General features: G+C 43.0%; 1 protein-coding gene across 4 annotated transcripts in view; it reads right to left on the bottom strand.

Annotated features, from left to right (window-relative positions):
* Positions 1–1,390: 1,390 nt before the first annotated feature.
* The window catches only part of LOC111952905 (anoctamin-1), a 68,125-nt gene continuing 47,551 nt past the window's right edge, over positions 1,391–21,964 (bottom strand). For 2 of the 4 annotated variants that reach the window (XM_070435314.1, XM_023971909.3), the window contains 7 exons: positions 21,373–21,473; positions 20,631–20,773; positions 13,012–13,164; positions 9,963–10,015; positions 5,088–5,272; positions 4,627–4,732; positions 1,391–2,930 (listed from right to left, as the gene is read on the bottom strand). In XM_070435314.1, coding sequence (XP_070291415.1) covers positions 2,682–2,930; positions 4,627–4,732; positions 5,088–5,272; positions 9,963–10,015; positions 13,012–13,164; positions 20,631–20,773; positions 21,373–21,473 — 990 coding nt within the window. In that variant the 3' untranslated portion in view covers positions 1,391–2,681. The remainder of the gene's footprint in view (positions 2,931–4,626; positions 4,733–5,087; positions 5,273–9,962; positions 10,016–13,011; positions 13,165–20,630; positions 20,774–21,372; positions 21,474–21,964) is intronic. The other 2 variants (XM_023971913.2, XM_023971912.3) reach the window with 1 other exon arrangement.

Genomic DNA, 21,964 nt, shown 5'->3' with positions numbered 1-21,964 from the left:
GGGATAGGATTTTACAATAGGATTTGGTAAACACCGTTTTGATTATGTTACCAAATGATGCACGGCACTCTTACATTTACAAATGTTACTATATATATAGTAGGTACACTCTATGGCCAAAAGTATGTGGACAATCCCTTCAAATTAGTGGATTCGGCTATTTCACCCGTTGCTGACAGGTGTATAACATCGAGCACACAGCCATGCAATCTCCATATACAAACATTGGCAGTAGAATGGCCTGTACTGATGAGCTCAGTCACTTTCAACACAACACCATCATAGGATGCCACCTTTCCAGCAAGTCAGTTCATCAAATTTCTGCCCTCCTAGAACTGCACCGATGAACTGTTAGGGCTGTTATTGTGAAGTGGAAACGTCTAGGAGCAACTTCCAAACTGCCTCTGGAAGCAACGTTAGCACAAGAACTGTTCATCGCTTCATGAAATGGGTTTCCATGGCCGAACACAAGCCTAAGAGCGCTATGCACAATGCCAAGCGTCGCCTGGWGTGCTGTAAAGCTTGCCGCCATTGGACTCTGGCGCAGTGGAAACGCGTTCTCTGGAGTGATGAATCACGCTTCACCGTCTGGCAGTCGGACGGACTAATCTGGGTTTGGCAGATGCCAGGAGAAGGCTAATGCATAGTACCAACTGTAAAGTTTGGTGAAGGATGAATAATGGTCTGGGGCTGTTTTTCATGGTTCGGGCTAGGCCCCTTAGTTCCAGTGAAGGGAAATCTTAACACTACAACATACAATGACATTCTAGACAATTCTTTGCTTCCAACTTTGTGGCAACAGTTTGGTGAAGGCCCTTTCCTGTTTCAGCATGACAATGCCCCCGTGCACAAAGCGAGGTCCATACAGAAATGGTTTGTCGAGATCAGTGTGGAAGAACTTGACTGGTCTGCACAGAGCCCTGACGTCAACCCCATCGAACACTTTTGGGATGAATTGGTACGCTGACTGCGAGCCAGGCCTAATCACCCAACATCAGTGCCCAACCTTTACTAATCTCTTGTGGCGGAATGGAAGCAAGTSCTTGCAGCAACGTTCCAACATCTAGTGGAACGCCTTCCCAGAATAGTGGAAGCTGTTATAGCAGCAAAGGGGTGACCAACTCCATATTAATGMCCWTGACTTTGGAATGAGATGTTCGATGAGCAGGTGTCCACATACTTTTGGCCGTGTTGTGTATTTGAATGTTGAATGTTGGATAAAAAAAACTKTTTAAACAAACTAGGTTCAAATAGATTCTATTGCATTTGATACCGATACTCTATTATTCAATTCTAAGTTACTGCAAAGGCCGCAATCCTTTTTGGAATACATTTCTCTTCCTAGCCTAAGAACATGACAACACTCAATAGCCATACCACATTGTTGTTTACATTCAATTTAATGCATTATTTATTCAACATCACATCAAAATGAATAGGCAGGCAGCCTATACATTTACAACATAGTCAGTATCAATACAGTAAAATATGCTGCTATGAAATGACTCTCATTTTGTATGAAGACATTAGTTAGACATATAAAAGGATCAAAGTGTCCTTGTCCTCTGAAGAAAGGCAAGTAAAGAATGAGAAATATTATATTTCTTCGTATATCCAGTAGACAGAAGTAAGTGTAAACAATATASAATTTGAAGTACAATTGAAAGGTTTCATTATTATTACTCCATATGTAAAATAATATCCTGATTGGCTATGAAGCGTAGAAGTCACATAGTTTAATGTATGTATTGTGGCAGAGAAAGATTTGCCTGAACTGTACATGTTACAACAGGGGTGTATTCTTACAACACTGCTAAGTTGTATGTTCTGAACTAAAGTCATTCAAAGGTGTTTTACTATGTTTAGCAGCATCTAGTCATCATACAGTGCTATTGTACTTGTATACTGTAACGCAATAAAATACTCTACTAACTGCTTTTGCTATATGATAGCATGGGAGCCCACAACCAGGTGTTGTATCAACCATGCTCAACTGTGTGCTTGGTAGCTAAAAACATTTGAGATCTTTGAATCAAAGACATACAAAACCTGTCACCCATTTAAGATTATATCCTTTGCTCTACACACATACATTTCAAGATATCCAAGTTCGTTTTTTTTGTTGTTAAAAATACAATAAAAAAAATCTAGGTAAAGAAAATAATTGTACATTAATGTTGTGTAGCAATTGAATAAAAAGTGTAGCRTTTATGAGAGTGGTTATTTGCACGGTTTCACCATGGATATGGCTGAGTCATAAGAGCAAAGGATGATGTATAATCTACATCCTGTTTATAAAGAGGAAAACATAGAAAAACCTTGGATGCCAGATATGCTGTAAGGTAAAGCATGTAAAGAACATGTTAAACAAACATTTTCTCTCTTCTCTGGCTGCTCTGAATATGGCATATGGTCCGCCACATTTAAGATCAACCTCAAAACCACGACCCCGCTGGTTGGCAGTTAGTTAACTGGTTGGCAGTTAGCTAGTTAGTTATTCACTGAATGGTTTGACAGAAAGGCATTGTGCACTCGGGCTGTTTCTGTTTCTCATAGTTCGGCCTCGACGACGTCTTGAAGGGAACACTTCCCCCTTTCTACGGAATGTCTGGACAAGGATAAAGACACAGAGAGTAGTAACCCTTTGGCTTAGCTTGCAAGGCTACACCTTACAGTAGCTGCTAGAAGTTGTTGGCGTGTGTGTGACTGTGTGTGTGTGGGATGGAGCGCGAGCGGGCTATAGGGGCGTGGTTGTTGCGCCGCTTGCCGTCACAAGGAGTCATGCTGTCTATGAACTGCATCTTGCCCTGTTCCTCCTTCATGAACAGCTCCACCATCAGGATCTTCTCCTTATGGATCTGGAGGCTGATGTCTTTAGGGATGTCTGGGATCAACCAGTCCACAATGTCACTCATCAGCATCACCACGTTCTACAGGGAGGGAAGAGAGGTAAAACATTTTAAATATATTTTCTCTAACAAATATTCACTTTGTTTCCCCAAATAATTGTAAATGTGTTCGCTAATATATTTTCTATTGACGCACTAATGACATCAATATAGAAAATCCATATATAGTCAGTCCACTTAGGCCCTCATCAGCATCACCACATTCTACAGGGAGTGGAGAGACAGCATGTCATTGGTCAACCAGCAGGAAACAGGAAGTATACTGTATACCAGGGTTCCCCAACTGGTGGCCCGTGGGTGTGGTTTTATTTGTCCCCCCAAGGTTTTGAGCAAAAACTTATTAGAAATAAAAGACTGTAAAAACCCCAAATCATCTCCAAGTGATTTTAATTTGGGAAATCTGTTCTCAAGTATTCCCACGCATAATAGAGAAACACATGTGATCATATACAAGATTCAAAATTATATTTTAGTCTAACATTATATCCGTTTGGCCATCTTGCGGTCAATTTGCAGTCTACAAATGATTTGTAATTATGTTCCGGCCCCCCGACCATCCACTCAACAAAAAAATCTAGTTGATGATCCCTACTGTATACTAATGTCACAAAGCAAAATGAGCGTGTCTTTGAATCCCTCATATATGTAACAGTTTAACTTTAGTCCGTCCCCTCGCCCCGACCCGGGGACCCTCTGCACACATCAACAACAGTCACCCACGAAGCATCGTTACCCATCGCTCCACAAAATGTGGCCCTGGCAGAGCAAGGGGAACCACTACTTCAAGGTCTCAGAGCAAGTGACGTAACCGATTGAAAGGCTATTAGCGCGCACCACCGCTAACTAGCTAGCCATTTCACATCCGTTACACTCACCCCCTTCAACCTCCTCCTTTTCCGCAGCAACCAGTGACCCGGGTCAACAGCATCAATGTAACAGTTTTAACTTTACGTCCGTCCCCTCGCCATACACGGGCTCGAACCAGGGACCCTCTGCACACATCAACAACAGTCACCCACGAAGCATCGTTACCCATCGCTCCACAAATGCCGCGCCCCTTGCAGAGCAAGGGGAACCACTACTTCAAGGTCTCAAAGCGAGTGCGTCACCGATTGAAACGCTATTAGCGCGCACCACGCTAACTAGCTAGCCATTTCACATCGGTTACACTCCCCCCCTTTCGACCTCCTCCTTTTCCGCAGCAACCAGTGATCCGGGTCAACAGCATCAATGTAACAATTTAACTTTTACGTCCGTCCCTTCTCCCATACCTGGGCGCGAACCAGGGACCCTCTGCACACATCAACAACAGTCACCCACGAAGCATCGTTACCCATCGCTCCACAAAAGCTGCGGCTCTTGCAGAGCAAGGGGAACCACTACTTCAATGTCTCAGAGCAAGTGACGTAACCGATTGAAAGGCTATTAACGCGCACCACCGCTAACTAGCTAGCCATTTCACGTCCGTTATATATACATACACTGTAGCTGTAAAATCTGGCACTAACTGTACACTTCCAGCAACTGCATTCTTCTTTATGTTTCATGTTATATTTAGACTATTCAGAAGTTGAGATGGAGTAAGATGAAGGGGGGAGACACAGTGGGAAGGGAGGGTGGAAACAGGGATCGAACTCCGGTCTCTGGTGGGGAGGCATATAGAAGTGCTTGCAGACAAGTGTGTTACCAACTACAGAGAGACTTCTCCTCCACTCACCTGAAAGACTATGACGAAGGCCAGTCGGGCAGCCAGGACCGCCCAGAACTCTTTAGAGACCACATAGGGCGTGTTGGACCATGGGGGCTCCCTGTAGTCTTTATACCTAGAGTCAAGAGTCAACTGATTACAAAGACTAAAGCAGGGCAGCCTAGTGGTTAGAGCGTTGGACTAGTAACCGCAAGGTTTTAAGTTCAAATCCCCGAGCTGACAAGGTACAAAACTGTCATTCTGCCCCTGAACAAGGCAGTTAACCCATTGTTCCTAGGCTGTCATTGAAAATAATAATTTGTTCTTAACTGCAACAACTATTTATTAACAACTATTTATTTTTACGCATGACAAAAATTGGTAGCACTTTATTTTACGGTACAGAAAATTAAGACATTACATGGTCATTACACTGTAATTACTTATCACAAAAATATAAGTTGTTGACCCAGTGCTGTGCGTTATCTCACCTACACATTTCCACCTGGTAACCCAGATGATGAGGGTCCATAGGTTCTTTACCATCCTGGAAGTCTGAGACGTTAAAGTATGACATGGTGTGGTTGACAAAGCCGTGCATGGAGCCATCTGGGCTGTACATGTACTGGTAGACGAGCCTCGGGATGAAGTCTGACGTGAAGGAGATCACAAACGCCTGGCGAGAGACAGACAGTGATCAATGAGAAAGCACCTGAAGACATGTAAGGATGTAACAAATGTGACCCGTTTCAAGAAACTGGGCGTATGTCACACGTCGCTTCTTCACATTTGAACGTTATTACATTTTTTATTCATATATGCTGGCTGTGGCAAACTACTCACTGTCAAACCATCATGCCTACTCTCTCTCACATTGTGACCTAAGGCTGAATGATGTTCAATGAGCTGCTGGTAGAGCGCCCTCTTCAGGCAACCATTGAACATAACCAAAACATTTCCGCAAATGAGCAGACGTATTTGTTTATTATATTTTTGTTTGTACAGTACCAGTCAAAAGTTTGGACACACCTATTTTCTACGTTGTAGAATGATAGTGAAGACATCAAAACTATGAAATAACACAGATGGAATCATGTAGTAACCAAAAAAGTGTTAAACAATTCCAAATATGTTTTATATTTGAGATTCTTCAAAGTAGCCACCCTTTGAGCCAATCAGTTGTGTGGTAACAAGGTAGGGGTGGTATGCAGAAGATAGCCTTATTTGGTAAAAGACCAAGTCCATTTTATGGCAAGAACAGCTCAAATAAGCAAAGAGAGACAACAGTCCATCATCACTTTAGGACATGAAGGTCAGTCAATCTGGAAAACTTCAAGAACTTTGAAAGATTCTTCAAGTGCAGTCGCAAAAACCATCAAGCGCTATGATGAAACTGTCTCTCATGAGGACCGCCACAGGAAAGGAAGACCCATCAAAGGATAAGTTCATTAGAGTTAAGAAATTGCATCCCAAATAAATTCACATCTCAACATTAACTTTTCAGAGGAGACTGGATGAATCAGGCCTGCACGGTCAAATTTCTGCAAAGAAACTACTATTAAATCACACCAATAAGAATAAAGTATTTGCTTGGGCCAAGAAACACGAGCTCTGGACATTAGACCGGTGGAAATGTGTCCTGTGATCTGATGAGTCCAAATTTTTGATTATTGGTTCCAACCGCCGTGTCTTTGTGAGACGCAAAGTAGGTGAACGGACGACCACATGTGTGGTTATTTGACCAAGAAGGAGAGTGATGGAGTGCTGCATCAGATGACCTGGCCTCCACAATCACCCGATCCCAACCCAATTGAGATGGCTTGGGATGAGTTGGACCGCAGAGTGAAGGAAAAGCAGCCAACAGGTGCTCAGCATATGTGGGAACTACTTCAAAACTGTTGGAAAAGCATTCTAGGTGTGTCACGTTGGTATAAATGGGTTGGGAGACAGGCGCAGGAATGCGTAATAGGGATGTTTATTTCCCAAATTACAGCGTGCCGTGTAAAGGCACAGGGGTGAAGACCAAACAAACAGATATACAAAACACAGTGTAGAAACCAAAACAAAAGAGCGAGGAGTACCTCGACTAAATACACAATCGCACAATGATTATCACACGGGACGAGAACCGTAATCATCTGCATAATATACGTGGCACGAAAGCCAAAACAACATAGCACAGGTACTCACACGAACCAACAGACACCTCAACAATAATCGACAGGACACTGGTGAAGAAAGGGCACACTTATACAATTACTAATCAATAGGGGCCAGGTGTGCGTAATGAAAGTTCCGGAGGGATCCGTGACAAGGTGAAGCTGGTTGAGAGAATGCCAAGAGTGTGCAAAGCTGTCATCAACGCAAAGGGTGGCTACTTTGAAGAATCTAAAATCTAAAATATATTTKGATTTATTTAACCCTTTTTTKGGGGGTTACAAAAGGATTCCATGTGTGTTATTTCATAGTTTTGATGTCTTCACTATTATTCTGCAAAGTAGAAAATAGCACAAAAATAAAGAAAAACCTTTGAATGAGTAGGTGTGTCCAAACGTTTCACTTGTACTGTATTTAATATTTGCTCGTTATCTGTGGAGTAAAGCAACACATTTTTCTGTTTAAGGCAAATATCGGCAATTCATATCGGTCAACGGCTTCATCAGTCGGGCTCTAGTAATGCTATATCGGTTGAATAAAGGGGTCAACTTCAKCAAAAGGAGCGCTGTCTTCAGTGTGCTTTATACCATCTACAAATATCGAATCACATTTTATTGGTCACATACACATATTTAGCAGATGTTATTGTGGGTGTAGCGAAATGCTTGTGTTCCTAGCACCAACAGTGCAGTAATATCTAACAATTCACAATAATCTAAAAGTAAAATAATGGAATTAAGAAATATATAAATATTAGGAGTCGGAGTGGCATTGACTAAAATACAGTAGAATATAATACCATTATACAGTATATACATATGAAATGAGTAAAGCAGTATGAAAAACATTTATTAAAGTGACCAGTGATTCCATGTCTATGTACAGTATATAGGGCAGCAGCCTCTAAGGTGCASGGTAKAGTAACCTAGTGATTGCTAYTTAACATTCTGATGGCCTTGTGATAAACTCAGCAAAAAAAGAAAAGTCCCTTTTTCAGGACCCTGTCTTTCAAAGATAWTTCGTAAAAATCCAAATAACTTCACAGATCTTCATTGTAAAAGGTTTAAACACTGTTTCCCATGCTTGTTCAATGAACCATAAACAATTAATGAATATGCACCTGTGGAACGGTTGTTAAGACACTAATAGCTTACAGACGGTAGGCAATTAAGGTCACAGTTATGAAAACTTAGGACACTTAAGAGACCTTTCTACTGACTCTGAAAAACACCAAAAGAAAGATGCCCAGGGTCCCTGGGCATCAGACATCACAGGCGTCGCCTATGGGCACAAACACACCGTCGCTGGACCAGACAGGACTGGCAAAAAGTGCTCTTAACTGACAGACAAGTCGTGGTTTTGTCTGACATGGGGTGATGGTCGGATTCACGTTTATCGTCGAAGGAATGAGCGTTACACTGAGGCCTGTACTCTGGAGCAAGATCGATTTGGAGGTGGAGGGTCCGTCATGGTCTGGGGCGGTGTGTCACAGCATCATTGGACTGAGCATGTTGTCATTGCAGGCAATCTCAACGCTGTGCGTTACAGGGAAGACATCCTCCTCCCTCATGTGGTACCTTTCCTGCAGGCTCATCCTGACATGACCCTCCAGCATGACAATGCCACCAGCGATACTGCTCGTTCTGGTCATGATTTCCTGCAAGACAGGAATGTCAGTGTTCTGCCATGGCCAGCGATGAGCCCGGATCTCAATCGCATTGAGCACGTCTGGGACCTGTTGGATCGGAGGGTGAGGGCTAGGGCCATTCCCCCCAGAAATGTCCGCTTTCCACCTTCACTGCGGTTCCGTCAATGTGGATAGGAGCGTGCGCCTTCTGCTATTTCCTGAAGTCCATGCTCCTTTGTTTTGTTGACATTGAGGGAGAGGTTATTTTCCTGGCACGACTCCGCCAGGGCCCTCACCTCCTCCCAGTAGGCTGTGTCGTCATTGTTAGTAATCAAGCATACAACTGTTGTGTCATCTGCAAACTTGATGATTGAGTTGGAGGCGCCAGAAGCGGAAGCCTTTATTCCTGTCTGCGCGATGTACTGAGAACCCAGCTGGTTRAATGGACGGGGACAGTATATCCAGAAAGAGCCATGATTCCGTGAAACAGAGTATGTTATAGTCCTTGATGTCTCTCTGGAGACTGAACATTAACAAGTAATACACTCGGAAGCGGTGGATGGTTTGCCCGCCTCCTGAGTCAGACTAGAAGTCCACTCCAAATACCTATTCTCCGCCGGCAGCATCTTGGAGCAGCCTCTGGGATAAATTCAGTTGCCCTGGGGGGTGCAAACAAAGGATCCAATTCGGGAAGTTGTGTTCCTGGTCGTAGTGCTGGTGAGTTACCGCCGCTCTGATATCCAAAAGTTATTTCCGGCTGTATGTAATAACACAAAAAACGTTCTGGGCTAATAGTGTAAAAAAAGAACACACAAMAAAAACGAAATACTTCAAAGTTGCTTAATTGCTAGAAGCAGAGCTGCCATGTCTGTCGGTGCCATCTTGCTGTTTCATCTGCAACTATCTGCCTGTCAGCACATAGTCTTTGGTGACTGACTGTTAACATAAATGTTAGCCCTAACCCTAACCTGAGAAGCTGGCCAGTACCCACGCGATATTTGATTCTGGGTTCTGTGATTTGTCAGCACATAAACCTACAGTGTATCCAAGGCCTTAAAGTAAAAACACATTGACATCCTGTACTGTTGAAAACATTATCAATAAGAGAATGGAGGTGAGGAGATCCCTCCCTTCCATCTTGATTGAATGTCATAAATAACCCAGATCTGGATCTCAACTTGCCATTGCCATGACGATTGTGATCCCCTTGGAAGTGAAGTGAGAGCCTGGTGTAGAATTTAGAACCAAGCTAGCTCTCTTTCTGACCAAATATGGTCTTCTCTGCACAGAGGGGCAGGCATTTAAAARCCTTATTATGAGCTTTTACAAGTAACCCCCCCAAAAGTGGTGACATAAATTCTCAGTAAATGTTGTGTGGACCAGGGCTGAGCTTCAATGAAATATGTTCTAGTTTTAAGTGCAGACTTGTTATTGTTCAGGGGGTTGTGGAATGGATAAGATGGAATAAAAAACAGTACCTTTGGCAGAACATTCAAAACAATCAAAACAGTATATGTTAAAGTCAGAAGAATCTTTTTTTTGGTCACTATTATGTTTTGCTGGGATTACAGGAATGACTTACGTTTATGATGACGGCCACTTTAGCCACACCTCGGAGAAGGTTGTACCATATACCTAGAATCAGAGAAGCAGAATCACATGAGAGTTAGAACTCTTGATGGTAATTGATATTACAATCTTATRACAAATATATTTGTTAATTAAGGCAGTCAATCACAAAGGGTTCCATTCATTGGGTTCCATTCCTCAACAATCATTCTCTTTGAGTTCATCTTAAATATGAATACCCCCATTTTGGGGGAATTTCCGTTATAATTTAATTGTTTTATCAAGGAATATCAAGGTAATTTGCTTATAAATGGCTTCACGGAAGTTCTGGCTAAAAGCCCAGCTTCCCTACTTCAAAACACTTGGCCTTGAATGACTATGGGGTATCGGGTCACATATCCACAGCCATTGGAGGCTCGGGAGTCCTGCCTTAATGATCATTTGCTGATTAGACTGTCTGTCAATTTGTGACGAAACGGTACGTTACAGGTACACAGGCTGCACAGTGCTGTAAAGCTGAGCGTCTACTGCAGCGATAAGAAACAGTCCCATCGTTCTATGACAAACACACATCAATTTATATTGAATAACAAATCATAAAAAAACGAACACAATTGCAAGATACAAAACCACTTTGTCGTCATCACAAAAGGACAAATCAACTCGTTCACAGGGCTAGAGACAGCAATGATGAAGAGCAGTGCACCACAAAATAAGTCTGATTTTCCCTTACCGCTAATTAAATACAAAATTATTACAGTATTAAGGCAGCTGAAATCTTATATCATGTCAACTTCAAAGTTGATCGTGAGTATATGTAGATGAAATGTTTCAAGCCCTATTCCCACATGTTTCATGAGTAGGTTGATCATAGCATACGAAATTCGCCTACCGCCCTGACAGATCCACGTACCATGCAATCGCCATTGGCACTGCACACTACCCTCACCTACCTGGACAAAAGGAACGCATATGTGAGGATGCTGTTCATCGTCTACAGCTCGGCCTTCAATACCATAGTGGCATCTAAGCTCACCACAAACCTTACAGCCCTGGGATTGAATTCCTCCCTATGCAACTGGGTCCTGGACTTCCTGATGGGCCGCCCCCTGGGTGGTGAAGGTAGCCAATATTACCTCCTCGACACTGATTCTCAACATGATGGCCCAGCAACGGTGCGTCCTTAGTTCCATCCTGTACACCCTGTATACCCACAACTGCGTGGCCTCACACAATTCGCTGATGACACGATAGTAGTAGGCCCAAATACCAACAATAACGAGACGGCCTACAGGGAGGAGGTAGGCACTCTGACGGCGTGGTGCCAGGTCAACATCCTCTCCCTCAACGTCAGGAAAACAAAGGAGCTGATTGTGGACTTCAGGAGGAACCAGGCTGGGCACACCCCYATCCACCTCAATGGAGTCGCCGTGGAGACAGTCAAAAATGTAAAGGTTCTCGGCGTACTCATCTCCGAGGAGCTGAAACGGTCGAACCACACTTTTCAACCTCAGGAAGCTGAAGAAATTCGGCCTGTCTCCGAGGGCCCTGACAGTGTTCTACCAGAGCACCGTCGAGAGCATACTGTCGGGCTGAATCACAGCCTGGTACGCCAACTCTACTGCCGCGGACCCCAAGGAGCTACAGAGGGTGGTACGCTCAGCAAAACGTACCTTTCGGAGCACAACGCCTGCCCTACAGGACACCTACAACACCAGGTGTATCAGGAAGCCCAAGAAGACCACCAGGGACCCCAGCCACCTGAGCCTTGGCCTGTTCTCCCCATTTCCATCACTCAGATGCGGGCAGTAGAGTAGCATCATGGCAAAAACTGTAAGACTGGCTAATAGCTTCTACCCCCAGACCACCAGGCTGCTGAATAGCCACCACTAGTCAGCTACAGTACCTATTCCCCCTATCCCTCTCCTGCCCCCCCCCCCCCCCGACATTTACCCTGCAACCACCCCAATGGATATTTATCATTGCCACAGTTGTTAATAATATGTGCATATTATTATTTATATTTTTACATTGTCTATTTTTATTATATTTGTATTGTTTTATTTAACATTGTCCTGCATTGTTGGAGCTAGGAGCACAATCATTTTACTGTACCCTGTAATTACATCTGCAACCCTGTATATGTCACTATTATACTCTGTAATCAATTAAAAACAATTGTAAAATGAAATCAGCAATGAACAATTTTTCATACTATTTACTATAGCAGTGCATACTAGTGCAAAAAGTGCATACAAATCATTGATAAATAATAAATACAATAAAAAAGCAAAGAATCTGAGTTTTCTAACAGTTTAAAGCATAAGACCATTTTATATGGTCATCCACTTAACATTAACACTCCAGAGCGTCAAGTTTGTGACGGTGTGCTATACATCTGTCATTCATTCATTCCTATGAATGAATGATCCATTTTCATTTTTATAATCCATTTTCCTTTCTTTCTGTGCTCCCAAATGTTTGGATATACTGGTAAAGTTATCAGGTTCTTAGCTAGCTAGCTAGTTAATGAGGTACCATACATGACTGAAAAATTTGTAAAACAAATGGTTAACAGCCCGCAAATAGTTTTAGAACAGCCCACAACATGGTTTATGAATGTTTAAAAAATGACGTTTGTTGGCGGCAGTATAATATGGGTAAGATCCTTTGAACTGTTTGGGCTAGAAAGAATACGTTTTCGCTGTAGTAATGCTGCACGCATGACGCTAGCGAAACTGCGCTTGTGAAACAACAGTACAGCGAATCCTTAAAATTCCAACAATTATTATTTAAAAATGATCATCCCAAATTCAAACTACAGGTCGGGAAGAGCAAAATCTCGCACACCAAATTGGTCGCACTTTAAAGCCCTGGTCACATGGTAAGGAAAAACTCAAGGGCCCGAAGAATCCCAAAGATAACGAGTGTTTTTTTTCTTCTTTGTAAATCACTTGTATTGGAGTGACTTCAATATTACGTTTATTATTGTGAAAGGAATCAATGTAGGAGTGTAATAAAAAAGAACCTGTGTGCAGACAGAGTTTGAACTGTAAACCCACCAATGTCTTTTGCCCTCGCAGCGACCGGCCTCCTGAGCTCAGCCACAAACTTCTTGGCATCCAGGCGTATCTCGATGATGTTGTTGAGCAGGGCGAACAGTGGGGCCAGCGGAAACGACGCCACGAACAGGGTCACAAACCCAAACTGGATTACTGCAAGGACACAGATATACATCGCCTTCAGAAAGTACTCACACTCCTTGACTTTTTCCACATTTTGTTGTGTTACAGCCTGAATTTAAAATGGATTCAATTGAGATTGTGTGTCACTGGCCTATACACAATAATCTATCATGTTAAAGTGGAATTATGTTTTTAGACATTTTTACAAATAGATAAAAAATGTAAAGCTGAAATGTCTTGAGTCATTAAGTATTCAACCACTTCGTTATGGAAAGCCCAAACAAGTTGAGGAGTAAATATGTTCTTAATAAATCACATAATAAGTTGCATGGACTCACTCCATGTGCAATAGTAGTGTTTTAACATAATTTTTGAATGACTACCTCATATCTCTGTACACCACACACACAATTATCTACACTTTGGATAGTGTATCAATACGCCCAGTCACAACAAAGATGTTACAAAGATGCAACTCAGCTGCCGCAGAGGAAGGAAACTTCTCAGGAATTTCACCATGAGGCCAATGGTGACTTTAAAACAGTTACTGAGTTTAATGGCTGTGATAGGAGAAAACTGAGGATGGATCAACAGCATTTTAGTTACTCCACAATACTAACCTAATTGACAGCATCAAAAGAAGAATACAAAAGAATACAAATCTTCCAAAACATGCATCCTGTTTCCAACAAAGTAAAACTGCAAAAAATGTGGGAAAGAAATTAACTTCATGTCCTGAATACAAAGCCTTGTGTTTAGAGCAAATCCAAAACAACACATCACTGACAACCACTCTTCATATGTTGAGGTATGATGGTGGCTGCATCATGTTATGAGTATGCTTGCCATCAGCAAGGATTAGGGAGTTTTTATTTTATTTAAATAAATGGAATAGAGCTAAGAAAAGGCAAAATCCTAAAGGAAACCCTGGTTCAGTCTGCTTTCCTTAGAGACAAATTCACCTTTTATCAGGACAATAACCTAAAACACAACACACTGGAGTTGCTTACAGTACCAAGATGACATTGAACGTTCCTGAGTGGCCTAGTTATACAAGACTAAACAAATCAATCAAAAGAGATTATCTGAACCTCACATCACACTGCAGCTAGCACTGAAACATGCTCATGTTCAAGGTTTCTTCCCTCAACACGTGTAGGATAACAAGAAACACTTGAATGACCCTTGTAAATGTATAAATAAACTAAATAAGAATATTTGTTACGTAGTAACAACTTTGACCTTTAGGTAATTCAAAGCAACATCATCCTCCTAAGTGGTTAACTTACTGAAGCAGCTGAAAATAATTATGGGAGTGGACCAGACTAGAGAGAACAGAACAGGGAGACTCTTCATGGGTCTTGCAGAGAGAGGAGACATAGGGAGGGGGCAGGCAGGGAGAGGACACGGTGAAGGAAGGGGCATGGACATGGGAGGGGGAGGAGAAGGTGAGGGGCAGGGAGAGGCAGGGACAAGTCAGGGACGAGGGAGGGGCAGTTACCATGGAGAAGAGACAGTGAGGGGATGGAAAAGGGATGGGGACAAGAGGGAGCACGCTGGGACCTGGGAGTTGTGTAGTAGAGGGGGCAGACAGGGACGCAGGCCAGAGGAAAGCTGATCGGACCAGAGACCCAGGCTGTAATCTCTACTGACATGGAGCCAACGCATGACCAAGCCCAGAATGTGACTCTCTCATAACCCCAGTACTACCCCTGTACCCCTAGTACTCTGTAATGTCCCACCACAACCTCAGTAGTACACTTCAGACAGGTTTTGCATAAATGTTCTCTCTCTCTCTCTCTCTCTCTCTCTAGCCACACACGCACGCACGCACGCACGCACGCACGCACGACGACGAGACGCGTCGCACGCAGGAGGCAGCGCAGAGACGACAGAAGCAGACAGAAGACAGACCAGACAGACAGACAGACAGACAGACAGACAGACAACAGACAGAACAGAAGACGACAGCAGACAGAAGCAGACAGACAGACAGACAGACAGACAGACAGACAGACAGACAGAAGACAGAGACAGACAGACAGACAGACAGACAGACAGACCAGACAGACAGACAGAGACAGACAGACAGACAGACGACAGACGACAGACAGACAGACAGACAGACGACGACAGACAGACAGAAGCAGACAGACAGACAGACAGACACGCACACACACACACACACACACACACACACACCACACACACACACACACACACAGAAAACAGACAGACAGCACCAGAAGACAGACAGACAGACAGACAGACAGACAGCACAAGACAGAACAGACAGACCAGACAGAGACGACAGACAGAACAGACAGACGACAGACTAGAACGACCGAACACAATAGAGAGTTCTCAGTTGTGTTTGAGAAGCAGGTGCTCTTCAAAAGCCATGCTAGGGGAAATCTAACACCACAAGGTGCAACATTTTGTGAAATATTGACAACTCCTATAATAAATGTGTGGAACTTGGGTGTGCCTGGTGAAGGTTTGGACTAATAGGCCTATGCCTGCAGGTTAGGAACATTGGATAAGAACATTCCTCTTACAATCCCTTAATACCCATAATGTGGGAGCGTGAAATATATGCGATGCCATGAAAATGAAGTTAAGTCTTAAACTCTCTGAGAATAGACCTACTCACCAGGCATTAACTGAGAGTCACTGCCTCTTCTGAGAGTGACGTAAGTTAAAAAGCCCTGTAACTGGGGTCTTCTGTTGTTTAAGACATTCTCAAGAGTACAGAGAGCAGACAGAGAACAAACAATGTATGTCTGTCTAAACAGTCCTCTATGATTTGCAAATATATGATAATCTGAGAGATACAGATGTTGGATCTTAATTTGAACCAGTTTGCTACAGCAGGAAAATAATCCTGCAGCAACAGGAAATGTTACTTATTATGTAGATTATAATTAATGGGCATTTTGGTAAGGGTTGAAATTTTTTTCTGTAAATCAAGTCTGAAATTTCTAAATGGAAATTACAAACTTCAGAAGCCTTTTTAAACCTCAAATACACTAYACATTTTACATTTCCTGTATTGCAGGAAAGTTCTCCTGCTACAGGGTTATCAAAATAAGATCCTACATCTGTAGATCGCGAAAGAGAGAAAGACACAGAGAGAGAGATGGAGCATCGAGACAGTTGAGAGAGAGAGAGAGATAGAGAGAAAGATGGAGCAATCGAGACACTTGAGAAAGAGAGAGAAGAAGACAGGCAAAGCAAGATGAGGGCCACAGGACCAGGGCCATGTTGACTAAACTACGGGACAGAAGACAAACGACACATCACTGTGAAAAGAGCCTGATGGAGGGTCTGGCAGAGGTGTGTGCCAACAGGAGGATCTGCATAAAACACTGCTGTCTGTCGTGGAGGAGAAGGCCCAGGGTGTAGGTTTGGTACAGAGGAAGGAAGTAATTCATTCAATTAGTTATGTGCTTAGCTTAGGAGCAATTCAATTATAAAACGGTAACGAGTTTCCAGGATGAATAAAACAATATTCGTCTAACTCCCACACGAAGAGGAAGTATGTTTCTTTTGATACTGTATCTTGCTGCTCCAGATCTTCTTGGTTCACTCAATGAACATGAGCATCAAGTGCGTTTGGAAAGTATTGAAAACACTTGACTTTTTCCACATTTTGTTACATTATAGCCATATTCTGAAATATATATWTTTTTTTTTAACCCTCAGCATTCTTCACACAATACCCCATAATGACAAAGCAAAAACAGGTTTTAAGACATTTTTGCAAATGTATTAAAAATCAAAAACAGAAATACCTTATTTACATAATTATTCAGACCCTTTGCTATGAGACTCGAAATTGAGCTCAGGTGCATCCTGTTTCCATTGATCATCCTTGAGATGTTTCTACAACTTGATTGGAGTCCACCTGTGGTAAATTCAATTGATTGGACATGATTTGGAAAGGCACACAACTGTCTTTATAAGGTCCCACAGTTGACAGTGCATGTCAGAGCAAAAACCAAGCCATGAGGTCGAAGGAATTGTACGTAGAGCTCTGAGATAGGATTGTGTGGAGGCACAGATTTGGGGAAGGTTACCACAAAAATTCTGCAGCATTGAAGGTCCCCAAGAACACAGTGGTCTCCATTCTTCATAAAAGGAAGAACTTTGGAACCACCAAGACTCTTCCTAGAGCTGGCCGCCCAGCCAAATTGAGCAATCTGGGGATAAAGGTCCTTGGTCAGGGAGGTGACCAAGAACCCGATGGTCACTCTGACAGAGCTCTAGAGTTCCTCTGTGGAGATGGGACAACGACCCTAGCACACAGCCAAGACAACGCAGGAGTGACTTCAGGACAAGTCTCTGAATGTCCTTGAGTGGCCCAGCCAGAGCCCGGACTTGAACCCGATCGAACATCTCTGGAGAGACCTGAAAATAGCTGTGCAGCAACGCTCCCCATCCAACCTGACAAAGCTTGAGAGGATCTGAAGAGAAGAATGGGAGAAATTCACCAAATATAGGTGTGCCAAGCTTGTAGCGTCATACCCAAGAAGACTCAAGGCTGTAATCACTGCCATATGTGCTTCAACAAAGTACTGAGCAAAGGGTCTGAATACTTTTKTTATTTTTTATAAATTAGCAAACATTTCTTTCATTTTTTACCCCATTTTCTCCCCAATTTCATGGTATCCAATTGTTAGTAGTTACTATCTTGTCTCATCGCTACAACTCCCGTACGGGCTCGGGAGAGACGAAGGTCGAAAGCCATGCGTCCTCCGAAACACAACCCAACCAAGCCGCACTGCTTCTTAACACAGTGCGCATTCAACCCGGAAGCCAGCCGCACCAATGTGTCGGAGGAAACACCATGCACCTGGYGACCTGGTTAGCGCGCACTGCTCCCGGCCCGCCACAGGAGTCGCTAGTGYGCGATGAGACAAGGATATCCCTACCGGCCAAACCCTCCCTAACCCGKACTACGCTAGGCCAATTGTGCATCGCCCAACGGACCTCCCTGTCACGGCCGGCTGCGACAGAGCCTGGGCGCGAACCCAGAGTCTCTGGTGGCACAGCTAGCACTGCGGTGCCCTAGACCACTGCGCCACCCGGGAGGCCTTTAGCAAAAATKTCTAACAACTGTTTTTGCTTTGTTATTATGGGGTATTGTGTGTAGATTGATGAGGGAATAAAACAATTTAATCCATTTTAGAATAAGGCCGTGACCTAACAACATTTTGAAAAAGTCAAGGGGTCTGAATACTTTCCGAAGGCACTGTACAAGTGACTCTACACACACGCACACCCACTCGCATACAACCATCATATACGCTGCTGCTACTCTCTTTATCATGTATCCTGATGCCTAGTCACATATTGACCTCTATCACTCCAGTATGCCTCCAGTAACCCTGCACTTCAAATATGGTACTGGAACTGACTGACCCTGCATATAGTGTACTTCATTACTTTCTTGTGTGTTTTTGTTTTACTTTATGTCATTTTTTGTATTACATTGTTATTGATTTCTGCATTTTTAGGTTTACGACTTGAAAGAAAGACTTTTCACTGCACTTGAAACTTGAACATTGCTTTTTTGAGTACTTTAAATTACTCTAAACTGTCCGTACTTACAGTGCAGGAAAAATGATGTTGTCTTAAATATTCTATATTCTACTCAATCAATGTTACTTTACAATAGTAGTAAACACAAATACAGAATTTGAATAATAAAAAAAATCACATATTTTTTCCCCCCATAAAGCCTTTGCAACACATTATCCAATACCCTGTTAAATATTTAAGTCATACAAATCTTCTACTAGCTAATCAAAAGACATGGGCTCTAATTATCTAGCTGAGGAAAAAGGCCTGTGGGTCTCTCATCCATTAATTGCGTCGATCTTTGACATTTGCTAAAGCCAGCCACCTGAGGTTTCATCAGCATTCAAGTCAATACAAAATAAAAGCCATCTCCATCTAATTCTTTAATCAATCCATTCACATCCGCCGGCTTGAAGCTGGAGCCAAAATCAGTGCCAGTGACAGACTAAAAAGCTTTGCTTGTTTGAAGAAATTAATTGACCATCGTTTCTAAACCAACATGAAGGCCTATCAGAATTCTCTCACGACAGGGGTTACGTCTAAAGATCGCCATAACAACAAAAACAAGGCTATTTGTTTTATTCATCACAGGGTCTCACTGGTCCTCTGGCCAACAGAAATAAACCCTGAGTTTACTCAGTAGAGACCCCAGTCCTCACAGTTTCCACAACTTTTACTGTGCCACTTCCTGTTGACGTGACAGTGTTCCCGGCCGAATACACTGCAGTCACTGCACGCATCAGCCAATGGCTGTGTGGCACRTCATCAACTGCTCAGTCGGGCACCCGGGCATCAGATTGCTAGATCATATGATGTGGTTAGCCGATTTGTTAAACACCTATCCAGGTGCTACGTGATCTGTCATGAGACTGCAAAATAGTCTACCTAGATTGCTACAATTCTGCTGACCTTGAAAGGGACCTTCTTCCACCTGCTGTGACACTTGTCTTTGAACGAAGGTGCCAACTAACCAGCTTGTGGATTGTGCTACCAGTGTTCCTTCACATGTTATCACCTTTGGAGGATAACATGTATTAAAGCATTACAGTGATATTGTCCTACACTCTTAGAAAAAAGGGTGCTATCTAGAACATGAAAGGGTTCTCCGGCTGTCCCCTTAGGATAACCATCTGAAGAACCCTTTTTGGTTCCAGGTAGAACCCTTTTGGTACCAGGTAGAACCCTATTGGGTTCTATATGGAACCCTTTCCCCAGAGGGTTCTACATGGAACCCAAAATAGTTCTACCTGGAACAAAAAAGGGTTCTACCTGGAACTAAATACAGTTCTATGGGGACGACCGAAAAAATACTTTTCTCTAAGAGTGTACCACTAGTATGTGATAAAAATAAAATTCAACATGGGAATGGAACCTTCTTCACAGTACAGTACAGCTATTTCAGACCAATGCCCACTCGAATTTCCATAGCAGAGGTGTGTAGTGTGAAATATCTGCCATACTAAAAACATGTACCGGGTCACAGTGCAGCAGCAGAATGGGTTTTGTTACCTCACACCTAGAGGTCAGGCAACAGTTCCCTCACAACTCAATTGGAACATAAAGGAGAATCAGAAATGCTGTTGTTACCTTGCTTTCAAACCAAAGTGCATGGAAAATGGAGAAAACAAGCAGAGAAAGAAAATGATTTTTAAATAAACTGGACAATGTAGACAAGACATGCATATCCAGATTAAGATTTGCATGGCATTGAATGTAATTAAAGGCTACATTCTATATTCAAGACAAATGCTTGAGAATACGGTCTGTCTGACTGATTGGTCCTGCTACCGAAGGTCTCACAGGGAGCTCCAGCAGTGTCAGATGGTTCAACCAACGCACACATATACACACGCACGCACGCACGCCCACAAGCACGCACACTCGTACGCACGTCCACACAGAGAGAGACTCACTCATCTCCATGTACTCTGGCGTGAGGCCTGCGAAGGGCTCTAGGAAGTGGTCTGTCTCATAACGCTGTAACTTCTTCTCCCTCTCCTCTTCCTGGAAGGACCTTCTCTTAGACTTGATGTACCTTATCAACTTCTTCAGCTTCCTGCACACAAAGGAACACAATCATAAGACACCATACAGCATATAGGGCAGTTACAGACAGGGACACAGTCACAGACAGGGACACAGTTACAGACAGGGACACAGTTACAGACAGGGACACAGTTACAGACAGGGACACAGTTACAGACAGGGACACAGTCACAGACAGGGACACAGTCACAGACAGGGACACAGTTACAGACAGGGACACAGACAGGGACAGTTACAGACAGGGACACAGTTACAGACAGGGACACAGTTACAGACATGGACACAGTTACAGACAGGGACACAGTTACAGACAGGGACACAGTTACAGACAGGGACACAGTTAAAGACAGGGACACAGTTACAGTCAGAGCCAACGGCAGGCAGTGGCACAGGAACATAGTCCCAGTGGAGGGACAGGGACAGGAACACAGTAATGATTTGGGATCATATCAGCATAGAAAACTACTTATGGGCCTGGCATTTGCATCTTTGATATTTATTTATAGAATGTATTTAACCTTTTTTTTAACTAGGCAAGTCAGATATACAGACTTTGTTTTGTGGTGTGTGTGTGACGAGGCTGGCGTGCGCGCTTGTGTGTGTACTCACGGGATGCCGATTTCAAACAAATTGTTCTGGATGAGTTGCTTTCCCAACATGGTGATACTGAGCTGAATACACAACTCCATCAGACATCCTCCATGAGCACACTGCCGAGGGAAAAAAAGACTAGTTAAACCTTTCCGTACTGTAACACACTTCCACTACAGAAAGACTAACACGATAAAAGACAAGTACTAAGGATGGGATTCAAACCAACCCAGATGTACGACTTCCTCACAGCCACAGGCAATTTCCCCGACATTCAAAGAGGTCGAAGTTCACTGTAAACACTGCACATCGGCTCAAGAGAGACAATCGTAGTCGTTTATCCATGTTTGATTGAATCCCAGCCTGACACTGTTGTGAACTTTGATTGACAGCTTCAAGAGAGCAGCACTCGAATCATACAGATTTATTTTGAATACGTGAACTCTGAATTTATGTTCCTAGGTTAATAACTAACCGTGTTTAATTCGTAGCCGTCTGCTGTTAATAACATTACACTTCACTATGCTATGCAATATGATAAAACGTATGAAAATTAAATATACCTGTATAACATGGCAAATAATGCGGTACATCTTTAACAAAACTCTCT

The sequence above is a fragment of the Salvelinus sp. IW2-2015 genome, linkage group LG26, assembly GCF_002910315.2.
Source record: "Salvelinus sp. IW2-2015 linkage group LG26, ASM291031v2, whole genome shotgun sequence".
NCBI lineage: Eukaryota > Metazoa > Chordata > Actinopteri > Salmoniformes > Salmonidae > Salvelinus > Salvelinus sp. IW2-2015.
This window is presented reverse-complemented; position numbering and strand designations above follow the sequence as displayed.